This window comes from Gossypium hirsutum, chromosome D06 (assembly GCF_007990345.1).
Source record: "Gossypium hirsutum isolate 1008001.06 chromosome D06, Gossypium_hirsutum_v2.1, whole genome shotgun sequence".
NCBI classification, from domain to species: domain Eukaryota; kingdom Viridiplantae; phylum Streptophyta; class Magnoliopsida; order Malvales; family Malvaceae; genus Gossypium; species Gossypium hirsutum.
In genome coordinates this window covers 8,173,021-8,187,577 of record NC_053442.1, presented here as the reverse complement: position 1 = coordinate 8,187,577, position 14,557 = coordinate 8,173,021, and the positions used below count along the sequence as shown (strand labels likewise).

Below are 14,557 nucleotides of genomic sequence, written 5' to 3'. Positions count from 1 at the left end.
TAAATGTAAAGGACACTATTTTTATATCATCTTGTAATATTCTTTGAATTTCAGCTTATGCGTACATTTCTAAACTTGAATTGTATCATTACAGGCATTTAGGGGTTACCGCTAACAGCTACTCTAAAACATGTGAGGAACCACGGAAGCCATTGTCATATGATTGAAGCAGGACGATAAAAAGAGGCCATTACAAACAAATGCGAGCGAAACATAAACGATGGTCAGCAAAAACAACAGCATCAATGTCGCCCTGCAAGACAACATCATCATCATCGTCATCAACAGCTCATTCTTGAAATTACATGAACTGAAACGGAATCAATCCACCACCCACCTCCAGTAATCTTTCACGTTTCGATTCAGTTAAGAATAGAATATTTTTAGCATACTTACGTGAACTTACAATCTCTCCACCAGATAACATTTTTGTAACTACGAGCTTTCCTTTTGAGCGCAACTGTACTATTATTCCCCTGCATAGGCTGCTGCATTGTTATAGCCTTTTCAACAAGAAGCGCCAAGTGGTCGCCTCTCTCCAAGGCTTTCTCAATATTGTCAATCAATACACTCTGTACCTATATATGTACAAATTTAGGAAATTGGAATTGATCAATCTTGAATTCTGAAACTTCAAGGATCAACCAGATGAACACAAATAAATTTGAAAATGAACCTGATTCATCTCCCCTTTTAAACGGTTTAATCTATCAACATTCGGGTTTCTTGAGAAATGATCCATTTGTTGACATAGAACCCTGGAGAATTCATCATTCATAGCATAAGCTGAAGCCGAATGAACAGCACGACCAAATGTCTTTACAAATTTTTTATGGATATCTTCAAGGAAAGCGAAAGGGATTATCCCTACAGATATTATCAAAAACCTTAATTTGTATGTAAAGGACAATAAACGGAGAAATAGGTAAGAATTTTGTAAGCTATAGACTTACTTCCGGAGGCATCATCGGCCATGCAAAGAACGGTGAGACCATCGGTTCCCTTGACATGAAAAATATAAGGATGATGTGAAAACGATGAAATACAATTATTCTTCACTTCTTTCATCTTCTCCAGTATCAGCCTGGCTACAACGCTGGCATTAGTCTGAGTTGCGCTGAACTCGGCCAACACCACCTGCCCCCTCGCTACCATCCCGTACAATATCCCCATTACTCTGCTCTGGATTGTGTAAATATATTTGGGAATTCAGATCTGAAGTAATGGAGTTGGAGTTGGGGAAGTTGAGGATGATTTTGATTAAAACAGTGCGGAAAAAGAAAAAGGGTAAAGCGCTTGAAATTTGAATTCAAAAAATAAATTTGTCCGAGTTTGGCGGAGAAAACGACCTGTGCACTCACTTACTTACTGGGGACATGGTTTGAAGTTAGAGGAATTATGAACAGAAGAGAAAGGGTGCAAAACCAGCTGTAACACGCCTTCTTATCATTAATTCACTCATTTAACATTTTAGTTCTCATCATTAATCAAAAGTGAAATTTTAAGGAAAATCAAACATAACATTAATATTTTCCCCTTAATTTAATTGATATAATACACAGTTTCTCTATTTTACATGTTAATTACATTGAGGGGAAGAAATATTAATTATCTTTCTGGGTTGTTTGGTCCGGCTTGATGTGGTCTCAGACAACCATGCAATTTTTAGGATGAAGGCCATGGTGGTGAATCCATGTTCTGTTTTGCTAATTTAGGTGGTCTCTTTTGTCTTCATCTCATATTGTAGGTGTCCTTTGTTATCATTGAGGTGCATTTGGGTATACAGATCATGCGGGGATAAATGAAAATGAAACATTAGTTGATAAATATAAATTTCAAAGGGCATGGATGAAAATGAATTATTGTTAATAATTCAAGAATGATCACCGAATTTTACTAAATTTCTGCAACATAGGCCATTCACATCTTCATTATTTGATCTTGGTAGTTGCTTTAAAAATAATATGTTTAGTGGTTGGTTTCGCATTGGTTTCAGTCGTATCGGTTGGTTGTATGTTTTAATGTTAACACGGAATAAATAATATGTTTTTTTCTACATTGATGAAAATTTTGATTCGTATCGATCGCACCAACTCATTTCAGTCAATTATAGTTGCATCGGTTGGAATATGGTGCTTTGATCAGTGCATAAATAATATTAAAAAATATAATTTTTTAACTATTTATTGTTATGTTAATGACTTAATTGAAATGTATTGACCAATAAAAAATATATATTACACTGAAAAATAAAGTTTAATATTTTAAATTTTTTAAAATACACTTTCACATTTAAAATGTAAAAAATTAAAATATAATAAAAAATTCACTCGCGCGGTTATCAAAGAAAAAAATCCACACTCCTCTTTCATTTTCTTTTATTAAAAAATTCCCTCACCCTTCGGCTTTTTTTTTCTTGTTAATTTTGAATTTATCGAATGATAAATTTGTATTTGTAGAGTTTATTAATGATTATTTTATATAATTCATGGATATTTCATATTTAAAATTTATTCAGTATCATTTATTTGATATTTGTAAAGATTTTTATATGCATGTGTTAATTTTTTTTTAAAAATCGATAAATCTGAAATAGTACATCGAAACAGACTGGTACCAGTGCGTACCGGTTCTAGTAAAAAAAGGATACATTCATCAGTACAATACTTACTACTTTAATTGTGAGACAAAAACTTCAAATACCTATCTACTTTTCTCAAAATATAAACCAATAGCATCAATTATTGTATCAAGTTTATTTGGAATCAATTTTAGTAATGTTAACTGGCGTAGCTTTGTTTATTGGTTAAGGTAGAGATTTTGAGTTTTGAGTACTTAAACTTGAGTCTTATCACGTGTAATTATAATGCGTAGATCTTCGTCCCATTTCGTGTGAATTTTGTATGGATTTTGTGTTTGATGTATTTTATGTTAATTTGATTTTATATTATAATTAATTGGGGGTTTGTAAATGTATTACATTTGTAATGGTCAAACTTTAAAATAATAATAACTTTTTAATGAAAAGAAAAAAACTTCAATAGTAACTATATTTTTGTTTTGTAAATCTTATATAGTAAGGCTCACAGAATTCACATATTTATCAACTATTCTCAAATATAAACCAATATTATCAAATATATATTCAAGTTTCTTTAGGATCATCTTTTCCATTTAGTGAATAGAATATTAAAAAAATGGAGAGAAAGCTTTATATGTTGCAGCGGTAAAAGGCAATAAGATTTCGTTGCTTAATTTGGCTCAAGAGAAGAGGGTGCATTGTTTGTTGACAGACTGATCACTGATAGTTGCCCTGGAACACCTTTGCACGTTACTTTCCATGCTTGGCCATCTACAATTCGTTAATGAAGTTCTCACTCAAAAGCCTGAGGTAGCCAAAGAAGTCGATTCCTGAAAGTAATCACCACTTCACTTAGCAACAACAAAAAAGTTACCTAGAAATTGCGAAGAGGCTACTGCATGTTAACCCTAATATGTACCTTGTTAGATATGTTTGAATAAGTCTCCAGCTATTGCTAGAATATTGGTGGTTGTTAGCTTTGAATAAGTCTCCTAATTTTACCGGAGTTATATTTCTTTGTTTCTAGTTGGGCAGTTGTTAGAAATTAACAAATAGTTTTGGATTTATTTTGTTATCTTTTGGATATTTTATTTTGTAAGCTCAACTATATATATTTGGTCAAGCACATGAATAAATTGTGCAATTATTCCATTAAATACTTTAGCAACTGATTTTTTTTCTAGCATGGCAACTGAAAATACCTTCGTGCAACTGTCAATTCCTAAGTTTGATGGTCACTATGATTATTGGGCAATGTTGATGGATAATTTTTTGCGTTCAAAAGAATATTGGAGTTTGTGGAAACTGGAATTTTTGTTGCACCTACTGGAATGACACTTATTGAGGCGCAACAACGTCATATTGATGAACAGAAACTTAAGGACTTGAAGATGAAGAATTATTTATTCCAAGCTTTGGATCGATCTATTCTTGAGACGATTCTTAATAAGGAAATATCCAACGTCATATGGGACTGTGAAGAAAAAATACCAAGGTTCCAACGCGAGTTAAGCGAGCACAATTACATGCATTGAAGAAGGAGTTTGAGACACTCCACATGAAGGCTGAAGGGACGGTGGATGATTATTTCGTCGGTACACTTACGATTGTGAACAAGATGAATGCTAATGGTGAACACAAAAGTGATAGAGAAGTAGTGGAAAAGATATTGCGATTTATGACTTCAAAATTCAATTATGTGGTCTGTTTTATTGATGAGGCACAAGACACTAGCAACCTGTCCATAGATGAATTGCAAAGCAGTTTGCTAGTGCATGAGCAAAGGATGACTAGCCTAGAAGAGGAACAAGCCTTGAAGGTGACTTATGGGGTATTTTCTAATCGAGGATGAGGTCGTGATGGCTACCAAGGATGAGGTTCAGGATGTGGAAGGGCAAAATTTGACAAATCCACTGTTGAGTGGTTCAATTACCATAAAGTAGGGCACTTTTAATGGGAATGTTAGAGCAAGAAAAACAACCATATAGAGATTCCTAAAGAAATATTGCGTATAGTTCAGGTTGAGGATGAATAGCTCAAGACTTATGATAAAGAATGATGTTGATGAATGCGGAAGCGGATCGTAAAGTTTGTCAAAGTCGCGGATTTATCCTAGATATCTAGACAAGTATAAACTGAAATGAGAAACAATGAAACATATTAGTTGTCACAAAGGAGAGTCAAACGAAATTAAAACAAAACAAAGATGAATTGGCTGGTAAAGAGTCCAAAAGAGAATGAATTAGAGTTTTTTGGATGGATGGAAACCGTCCTTGGACCTCAAGGAAACGCCCCAACCAGATCTAGAAAATCAAAACATTAATAATCCACAACTCCTGAAAGCTTGAAGGTGATTCCCACAACCTGAAAGATTGTTAAAACAGCTTCTAAAATAAACTCAAGAGCAATTCTTGAAGAAAAGCTCAAAGAGAATTATTATTAACTAAAAAAAAATATAAATCAATTGTGTGTGTATAAGGGTGAACTCCATGCTACTTATATACCCCCAAAATAAGTTTTCCTAACCTTAATGGAATAACTAACATGACAACTCATCAAATAAAATAATAATAATTTTAAGTGTGGATTTTTAATGGGAATTCAACCAAAGGAATTAAATGGGCTCTTTGAGCTAAATTTTTACATGATGATCCACCTATTAAAATAAAATTGGACCTATAGCTTAAATATTTTACAATTTGGGCCACTTTGATAATTTGACTTAATATTCAATTAAATTACTTTCCAAACTTTAAGATGGGCTTGTAGACATCTTAATGAGCCATTTTTTAAAAAACGTGGTATTGTGGTCCGTTTGCTCTCGAAATTGGCTCGTTCAAGCTCGTACATGAAATCTAATGTGCCTTGGCTGCAAGATTCGATTTCTTGGGCCAAGATTTCCAATATTTTAAATCTTGATTTTCTAGATTCTTGAAATTGTCCGAAACAGCAAAATTAGACCAAGATTCGGTTTCTTGATTTTCTTGAAAACAAGAAAGTGAATCTTGATTTTCTTATTCGGTCGTGTGTGCATTTAGGGCCTTGGTAACAAAGTCTTGGATGGCCTCGTTCAATCTTACTCAGATTTTCTTGGCCTTCGACCTCGTTATTAGGCCTTGAGGAAATTTGAGCCCATCATATTCATGAGCCTTATTTTAGGCCTTGAGACTCATATCAACTGATGATTGGTTCTTATAATCTAATTGCAACAATCACATGTGTAATCGGAAAGAATATTTTTGCAAACTTCAATAAGCAATTTGCAGATAATGTGAAGCAAAAGAAACAATGCAATCTTGGTGGTAAAAGGAAAAAAGAATGTGCTACTGCAATTAACAATCAAATACAAGTAATAACTAAAGTATTTTATGTGCTTGGTTTGAAAAATAAATTGTTAAGTGCTGGACAGCTTTAGGAGAAGGGTCTAGCTATGCTTATTGTACACAACAATTGCAAGATTTATCATCTTGAGATGGGTGTTATCATGAAATCTATGATTCCCCTAATCGCATGTTCAAAATTACAGTAGTGTCCCTACCAATTGGTACAACCTGCTTCAATAAAATAATAGATATTCGTCAACTATGGCATTTTCATTATGGTCATTTGAGTTTCAAGGGACTCAACACCCTATAGCAGAAGGAGATGGTATTTGGGTTGCCGCAACTAATAAAACCATCAATAGTGTACAAGGAATGTCTGAATGAGAAGAAACAATGAGATCATTTACCTAGTTCGTGGAGAGCTAAGTTGTAACACCCCTTACCCATGTTCCTTACCAAAACAGAGTATGAGGTATTACTAGAACTCAAACACTTACAATTTTTTTTATAAAAATTTCGGCAGTATTTCTGCTTATTTTTACATAAAAACCCCTACAAATTTCCAATGACAATTTCAAAGAACTTCAATATTTCCAACCAATTACAGTTACATGTTCAGACATAATTTATCCATTAATAAGCACCAACATATTAAACCGAAAAATACTATATATATACATATTTATACCACATTACATAAAGTCATCTATACATGCCATGTTTCAAAAGTGTTAATTGCCAAAATACCCAAAACTAGACTCATATAAATTTCTACCATAAAATTTTCAGAATTTTTAGTTCATCCAATTACTACATTTTATTCTCTAAATATTCTCATGTTTCACTGCTCGACAGTTCTAACCTCTCCTTACTAAAATTTACTTAACTCTATGTAAAAAATTCAAAAAAAGTTCTTGTTTATTTATCTTAAAAATAGACTCACTAAGGAGTTCAAGCATGTAAATTTCAAGCCATAATTATTTTTGTACAATTTTTGGTGATTTTCTAAAGTTAGAACAGGGCATTTCGAAATCAATCCAACCCTGTCTCAATAAAACTTAAATATTCCCAAATATACAACTTCTTTGCTTGCTCTGTTCCTTTCATATGAAAATAGACTCACTCAGATTCAATTTCATATATTATTCAGACTCTAATTCATTTTTCCACCATTTATGGTGATTTTTCAAAGTTTCCCAACTGTTGTTATACAAAACAATTTTATATTTAAATTTGCTCTTTTGAGGTTTTGGTATTTCCTTTCACTTTACACATGGGTTGATTAAGTATCAACCCCAATATTCCTCACATACCTTTTCCACCATATATAAATATTTACCTTTCCAATTTTCTCGTTGAACACTCGGAATGTTATCCGTTATCGGTGGATTCAGCACTTAGCAACCACCAGTGATTCGGGGAATCAGCACTTAGCAACCCTTTCAAATTCAAAAATATGGTGGAATCAGCACTTAGCAACCCTTTTCACATTTAAAATAATGTGGTATCAGCACTTAGCAACCACCAATGATTTTGGGGAATCAGCACTTAGCAACCCCTTGGGGGAATCAGCACTTATCAACCCCCTTCACATTTAAAATACGATGGAATCAGCACTTAGCAACCACCAATGAATCAGGTAATCAGCACTTAGCAACTCATTGGGGGAATTAGCACTTAGCAACCCCCTTTATATTCAATGTACTCCGGCCTATTCCAAGTGTTCAACTGAAAACCGTGTTTTTCAACACTTTACCACCTTTCCCAACTTAACCACATTTTTAGGATCTTTGTCAAGTAATTATTTTATGTTCAATTAAATCTAAAAAAATTAATTAATATCAAAATAATGCATTAATTCACATGTTTACTTACCTCGGTGCAAAATATCGTGATTTTGCAATTTACTCCACTATCTTCTCTTTTCCCCGTTTGAGGTAGTCTTCTCGTCTTTCTTGATCTATAATAGCAAATTTAACTCATTTAATGTTCACATTTATTAAAATATTCCTCCACCCAACTTTTTGAAAAATTACAATTTTGCCCCCAAACTTTTGCATATTTACACTTTCGTTCTCAAGCTCGGAAATTAAACATCATCTCTTATTCTTACGTTTCATAACATTCTGAACATTTTTTTCTTCTATGGCAACATTAAATTCTCACTCTAACACACACTTTTGAACATTACTTATTTTTACCTATTATGTCAATTTACCCGTTTTCGCTTAAAATCGCTTAGCAAAAGTTGTTTAATATAATTTCTAACTTCATATTCTACCATAAAACAGCAAAATAAACACATTTCACCTATAGGTATTTTTCCAAATATGAACCCTAACATGAATTAATGGTAGAATAAGCTAAACCGAGCTACGAAGATTTCAAAAATGCGAAGAACATTAAAAACGGGGCTAGGATGCACTTACTATGAGCTTGAGAAAGTGAAGAAACCCTAGCTATGGTGTCTTCCAAGTTTTGGCAACAACTTAATGAAGATGGACACCATTTTTCCATCTTTTTCCCATTTTAATTCTATTTATTTACTAATGACCAAATACCCTTACTTAAAAAAATCTATTTCACTAATTCTATGCCCATTTTTGTCCATCAATTAACTAATGGTCTAATTACAACATAAGGACCTCAAATTTAGAATTTCAAAACAATTAGACACTTCTAACATGTATAACTCAACTTTTGCACTTTTTACGATTTAGTCCTTTTGACTAAATTGAGTGCCCAAACGTCAAAATTTTCGAACGAAATTTTTACGAAATTTTTCCGTGAATTTGTAGACCATAAAAAGGGCTGTTACAATTCTCCCCCCTTAGGGATTTTCGTCCTCGTAAATCTTACCAAAAAAGAGGTTTGGGTACTGTTTCCTCATAACTTCCTTCGGTTCCCACGTAGCCTCTTGCATTCCATGATTTTGCCATAACACTTTCACTAAGTCTACACTTTTATTTCTTAACTGTTTGACCTCTCGAGCCAGAATCTTTATCGGTTCCTCCTCATAAGTCATATCCGGTCGAACTTCAATTTCTGTAGGAAAAACTATATGTGAAGGATCAGAATGATAGTTTCGTAACATCGATACATGAAATACATTATGTATTCTTTCCAACTCTGTCGGCAAAGCTAACCGATAAGCTACAAGTCTAATTCTTTCAATAACTTCATACGGTCCAATAAAGCGTGGCCTCAATTTGCCTTTACGACCAAATCTCAAAATCTTCTTCCATGGAGATACTTTCAAGAACAGTTTATCACCCACTTGAAACTCAATCTCTTTCCTCTTTAAATCCGCATATGACTTTTGCCGATCTTAAGCAGCCTTTAAACAGTCACGGATTACTTTCACTTTTTCTTCAATTTCTTTCACCAAGTCAACTCCATGAATCCGGTTCTCACCGAGCTCAGTCCAATATAAAGGATTTCTACACTTACGCCCATATAATGCTTCATACGGTGCCACTCATATACTTGACTGATAACTATTGTTGTAAGCAAATTCAGCTAATGGTAGATATTTCTCCCAACTACCTTCAAATTCTAAAATACAACACCGGAGCATGTCTTCAAGAACTTGAATCACTCTTTCTGATTGCCCGTCAGTTTGCGGATGGAACGCAGTACTAAAGTTCAATTTTGTACCCAAAGGTTCCTGCAACTTTATCCAAAACCTCGAAGTGAACCTCAGATCTCTATCCGATATAATAGACTTAGGCACCCCGTGTAATCTCACTATTTCAGCAACATATAACTCCACCAACTTGTCAAGTGAGTAATCAATGCGTACCAGAATGAAATGGGCTGACTTTGTCAGTCTGTCAACGATTACCCAAATAGCATCTTTCTTCTTTGGAGTCAAAGGCAATCCCATCACAAAATCCATCGTGATGCTGTCCCACTTCCACTCTGGAATCATTCCCGGCTGAAGTAAACCCGATGGTACTTGATGCTCATCTTTCACTTGTTGACAAATTAAACACTTTAATATAAATTTCGAGATATCTTTCTTCATGCCCCACCACCAATACAATTTCTTCAAATCATTATACATTTTCACACTACTTGGGTGAACTAAAAAATCACCACTATGTGCCTCACATAAAATGATCTGAATTAACTCATCATTTCTCGGTACACATACCTTATCCCAGAACATCAGACAATCATCTGAGCTAATTCGAAAATCTGAGTCAACACCTACTTCACACTGAGCTCTCCTGGCTTGCAATTCACTGTCATTCTTTTGAGCTTCCCGAATTTGCTGAAGGAATAATGGTCTAGCCCTCAGTTCAGCCAAAATTGAACCATCATCAGATAAAGTTGATCTCGTACTCATAGCTCTCAAAGCAAATAAAGATTTTTTGTTCAAGGCATTAGCAACTACATTAGCTTTTCCGGGATGGTAATCAATCACTAGCTCATAATCTTTTATTAGTTCGAGCCATCTTCGTTGTCGCAAATTCAAGTTTATTTGATTCATTAAATACTTCAAACTCTTATGGTCGGTGAAGATTCGGCACTTCTCACCATACAAATAATGACGCCAAATTTTTAAAGCAGAAACAATGGCAGCCAATTCTAAATCATGCGTAGGATAACTCTTCTCATGCAGTTTCAGCTGTCTCAAAGCATAAGCTATTACTTTTCCCTCTTGCATTAACACACATCCAAGACCATTCAACGATGCATCACTGTAAATTATAAATTCCTTCCCTGATTCAGGTTGTACCAACACTGGTGCCTCAGTCAATAAAGCCTTTAATTTCTCGAAACTTTGTTGGTATTTATCGGTCCATTCAAATTTGACATTCTTTTTGCAATAACGTAGTCATAGGAGAAGCAATCATCAAGAATCCCTTGACAAAATGTCTATTAGACCTAGCTAAGCCCAGAAAGCTTCTAACCTCAGTCACATTCTTTGGTGGCTCCCAATCAACAATTGCTGAAATTTTGCTTGGATCAACCCGAATACATTCACTTGAAACTATATGTCCCAAGAATCCGACCCCACGAAGCCAAAACTCACTTTTGCTGAATTTAGCATACAATTTTTTTTCTCTCAAAATCTACAACACAGTTCTCAAATGTTCAGCATGCTCGGATTCATCCCGAGAATAAATTAAAATATCATCTATGAACACCACCACGAACTTATCCAAATACGATCGAAAAATTCGGTTCATCAAGTCCATAAAAATAGCCGGAGCATTAGTCAACACAAAAGGCATTACTAGAAATCCATAGTGTCCATACCTCGTTCTGAAAGCGATCTTTGGCACCTCGGACTCCCTAACTCTCAACTGATAGTAACCAGACCTCAGATCAATCTTTGAAAACACTGTTGCTCCTTTTAGTTGGTCAAACAAATTATCAATTCTCGGCAAAGGATACTTGTTCTTTATAGTCACTTTGTTGAGCTGACGATAGTCAATACAAAGTCTCATAGAGCCCTCTTTCTTTTTCAAAAATAATACAGGAGCACCCTAGGGAGAAAAACTCGGTCGCACAAATCTTTTATCTGTCAAATCTTGTAACTGAGCTTTTAATTCTTTCAACTTAGTTGGAGCCATCCGATACGGAGTAATAGAAATCGGTGCAGTACCAGGTAACAAGTCAATAACAAACTTCACTTCTCTAATCGGAGGTAACCCAGGCAGCTCCTGTGGAAATACGTCTGGAAATTCACAGACTACCGGTACTGATTCAAGCTTTGACCCAGTTATACCAGTATTCAACACATAAGCAAGATAAGCTTCACATCCTTTTCTCATGTATTTCTGAGCAGACATGTGCGAAATCACCATAGGCAATTTATTCGACTCCTCCGCTTCAACCCGGAGAATTTCACCATTTCCACACTTCAATTCAAGAATTTTCTGTCTATAATTTACCTTGGCATCATGTAATATCAACCAATCCATCCCAAAATAACATCAAACTCATCAAATGGTAACAACATCAAATTAGTCGGGAAACAGTGACCGTGAATCATCAGAGGACAATTCTTGCAAACCTTATCAACTAAGACATATTTGCCTAAAGGATTTGATACTTTAACCACAAATTTAGTATTTTCAACAGGAAATTTCTTACTAGATACTAAATTCACACATACATATGAATGAGTAGACCTAGAGTCAATCAAAGCAACAACATCACGAGCACGTATGGCATAAGTTCTGGCAGACGCTCTAGTTTCTGATCTCTCAGCTATATCTTTCGCCACACTTTTACCACTGATTTTGCTCCCAGTATTCCTCGGTGGTCTACCTCTACTAACAGCATCATCCGATCCCACTCTCTGTAATCTCTCTTCTTCTATCCTCTCAGGACAATCATTTATATAGTGCTTTTGAGAACTACACCTGAAACAGGCTCGTCTAAATCCCTAACACTCACCTACATGTCGTCTGCCACACTGTTGACACTCGGGTCTATTATTCCCCACGCTTGCCATTGAGGTAGCTTGAGTTTTAACTCCGGGATATGATTTCCCTCGATCTCTACGTGAATACCCAGCTGAACCAGTTGATCGTGGATCCATCCCTTTAAACTTCTTTGGTTGGGATTGAAATGTCCTGCTCGTTGACCTTTTTCTTACATCTCGAGCTTCAATCTCCGCTCTTCTCTTTTCTTTACTCAGTTCTTCGGCCTTACAAGCTCGGTCAACCAGTACTACAAATTCTTTCAACTCTAAAACTCCAACATACAATCTGATATCTTCGTTTAACCCCTCTTCGAATCTTTTACACATAATGGCCTCCGTGGGTACACATTCCTGGGCTTATTTGCTGAACCTAACAAACTCCCTTTCATATTCTGCGACAGACATTCGGCCCTACTTCAACTCAAGAAACTCATTGCGTTTCTGATCAATAAACTGCTGGCTTATATATTTCTTTTTGAATTCCTCTTGGAAAAAGTCCCAGGTAACTCTTTCTTTTGGAACCACCGATATTAATGTTTTCCACCAACGATATGCTGAATCCTTTAGTAAAGACACAACACATTTCAAACATTCCTCAGGAGTACAAGATAGTTCATCAAATACCCGAATAGAGTTTTCAAGCCAAAAATCTACTTTTTCTGGATCATCATCAACATTAGCCCTGAAATCTTTAGCCCCATGCTTTCGGATTTTGTCAACGGAAGATTTACCTGATCTAACCAAATCAACACTTTGTGGAGCTACGGAGACCGATTGAGGAATAGGAGGGGGTGGAGGTTGAACATTCGGATTTGCACGAACAAAGTTTGTATGCCAATTACTCATCATTCGAAGGAAGGCTTCTCGGGCCTCATCCTGACTATGTGTCTCATGTCTACTTTCTTCATGCACAGTCCCTTGTGCGGGAGCCGGCACGTTACTCTAAACATCATCTGCTACACTTCAGCCAGGATCCATTTACTATATAAACAAAATTTTAAATTGTCAGAAATCATCACACTATCACAATATAATTATGGCATGTATAGATACACTTTCACGTATATTTTATTAGCCCGAGAACCGACTAAACCGTAGCTCTGATACCATTAAAATGTAACACCCCTTACCCATATTCCTTACCGAAACAGGGTATGAGGTATAACTAGAACTCAAACACTTATATTTTTTTTATAAAAATTTCGACAGCATTTCTGCTTATTTTTACATAAAACCCCTTGCAAATTTTCAAGGACAATTTCAAACAACTTCAATATTTCCAACCAATTACAGTTATATGTTCAGACATGATTATCTATTAATAAGCACCAACATATTAAACCGAACAATACTATATATATACATATTTATTCCACATTACATAAAGTCATCTATACATGCCATGTTTCAAAAGTGTTGATTGCCAAAATACCCAAAAAGTTGATGATAGTGTGGATGATTTCCTGACTTCGTCCAAGTTCCGAGCTGATGTCACTATAATCAGGGGAAAATAAATACGAGTAAGCATATAGCTTAGTAAGTAAACATATGACAAATAAATAAATTTCTCACAAGATTACATAGTGACATAATTTTTATCACACATAAATTTCATTATTTGTTCAATTTCCAGCAAACTATTTTTCTGCGTCATAGTCACTAATTTATTTTTATCTCGAGTTACATGGCTCCAAATTGAATTCCATAAATTTTCCCCAAAACTATACTCATATAAATTTCCACCATACAATTTTCAGAATTTTTAGTTTAGCCAATTAGTACATTTTATTCTCTAAATATTCCCATGTTTCACTGCCTGGCAGTTCTGACCTCTCCTTACCAAAATTTACTTAACTCTATGTAAAAAATTCAAACAATGTTCTTGTTTATTTATAATAAAAATATACTCACTAAGGAGTTCAAGCATGTAAATTTCAAGCCATAATTATTTTTGTACAATTTTTGGTGATTTTCCAAAGTTAGAACAGGGGATTTCGAAATCAATCCAACCCTGTCTCAATAAAATTCAAATATCCCCAAATATACAACTTCTTTGCTTGCTCTGTTTTTTTCATATGCAAATAGACTCACTCAGATTCAATTTCATATATTATTCAGCCTCTAATTGACCTTCCACTATTTATGGTGATTTTTCAAAGTTTCCCAACTGTTGTTATACAAAACAGTTTTATATTTAAATTTGCTCTTTTG

The 14,557-nt window shown here is 34.8% G+C and overlaps 1 protein-coding gene across 3 annotated transcripts; it reads right to left on the bottom strand.

Moving 5' to 3' along the window:
* Positions 1–1,432, bottom strand: LOC107901325 (vesicle-associated membrane protein 711). Of its 3 annotated transcripts, none has more exons than XM_016827276.2 (4): positions 954–1,432; positions 677–840; positions 397–578; positions 1–253 (listed from the first exon to the last, which is right to left on the bottom strand). In XM_016827276.2, the coding sequence occupies exons 1-4, from the start codon at positions 1,171–1,173 to the stop codon at positions 124–126; spliced, it is 696 nt and encodes a 231-aa protein (XP_016682765.1). In that variant the 5' UTR covers positions 1,174–1,432; the 3' UTR covers positions 1–123. The 3 variants fall into 3 exon arrangements, with proteins under 3 accessions (XP_016682765.1, XP_016682764.2, XP_040951156.1); XM_016827275.2 differs by having other exon boundaries at positions 677–867; positions 954–1,428; XM_041095222.1 differs by having other exon boundaries at positions 407–578; positions 677–867; positions 954–1,428.
* Positions 1,433–14,557: the final 13,125 nt, after the last annotated feature.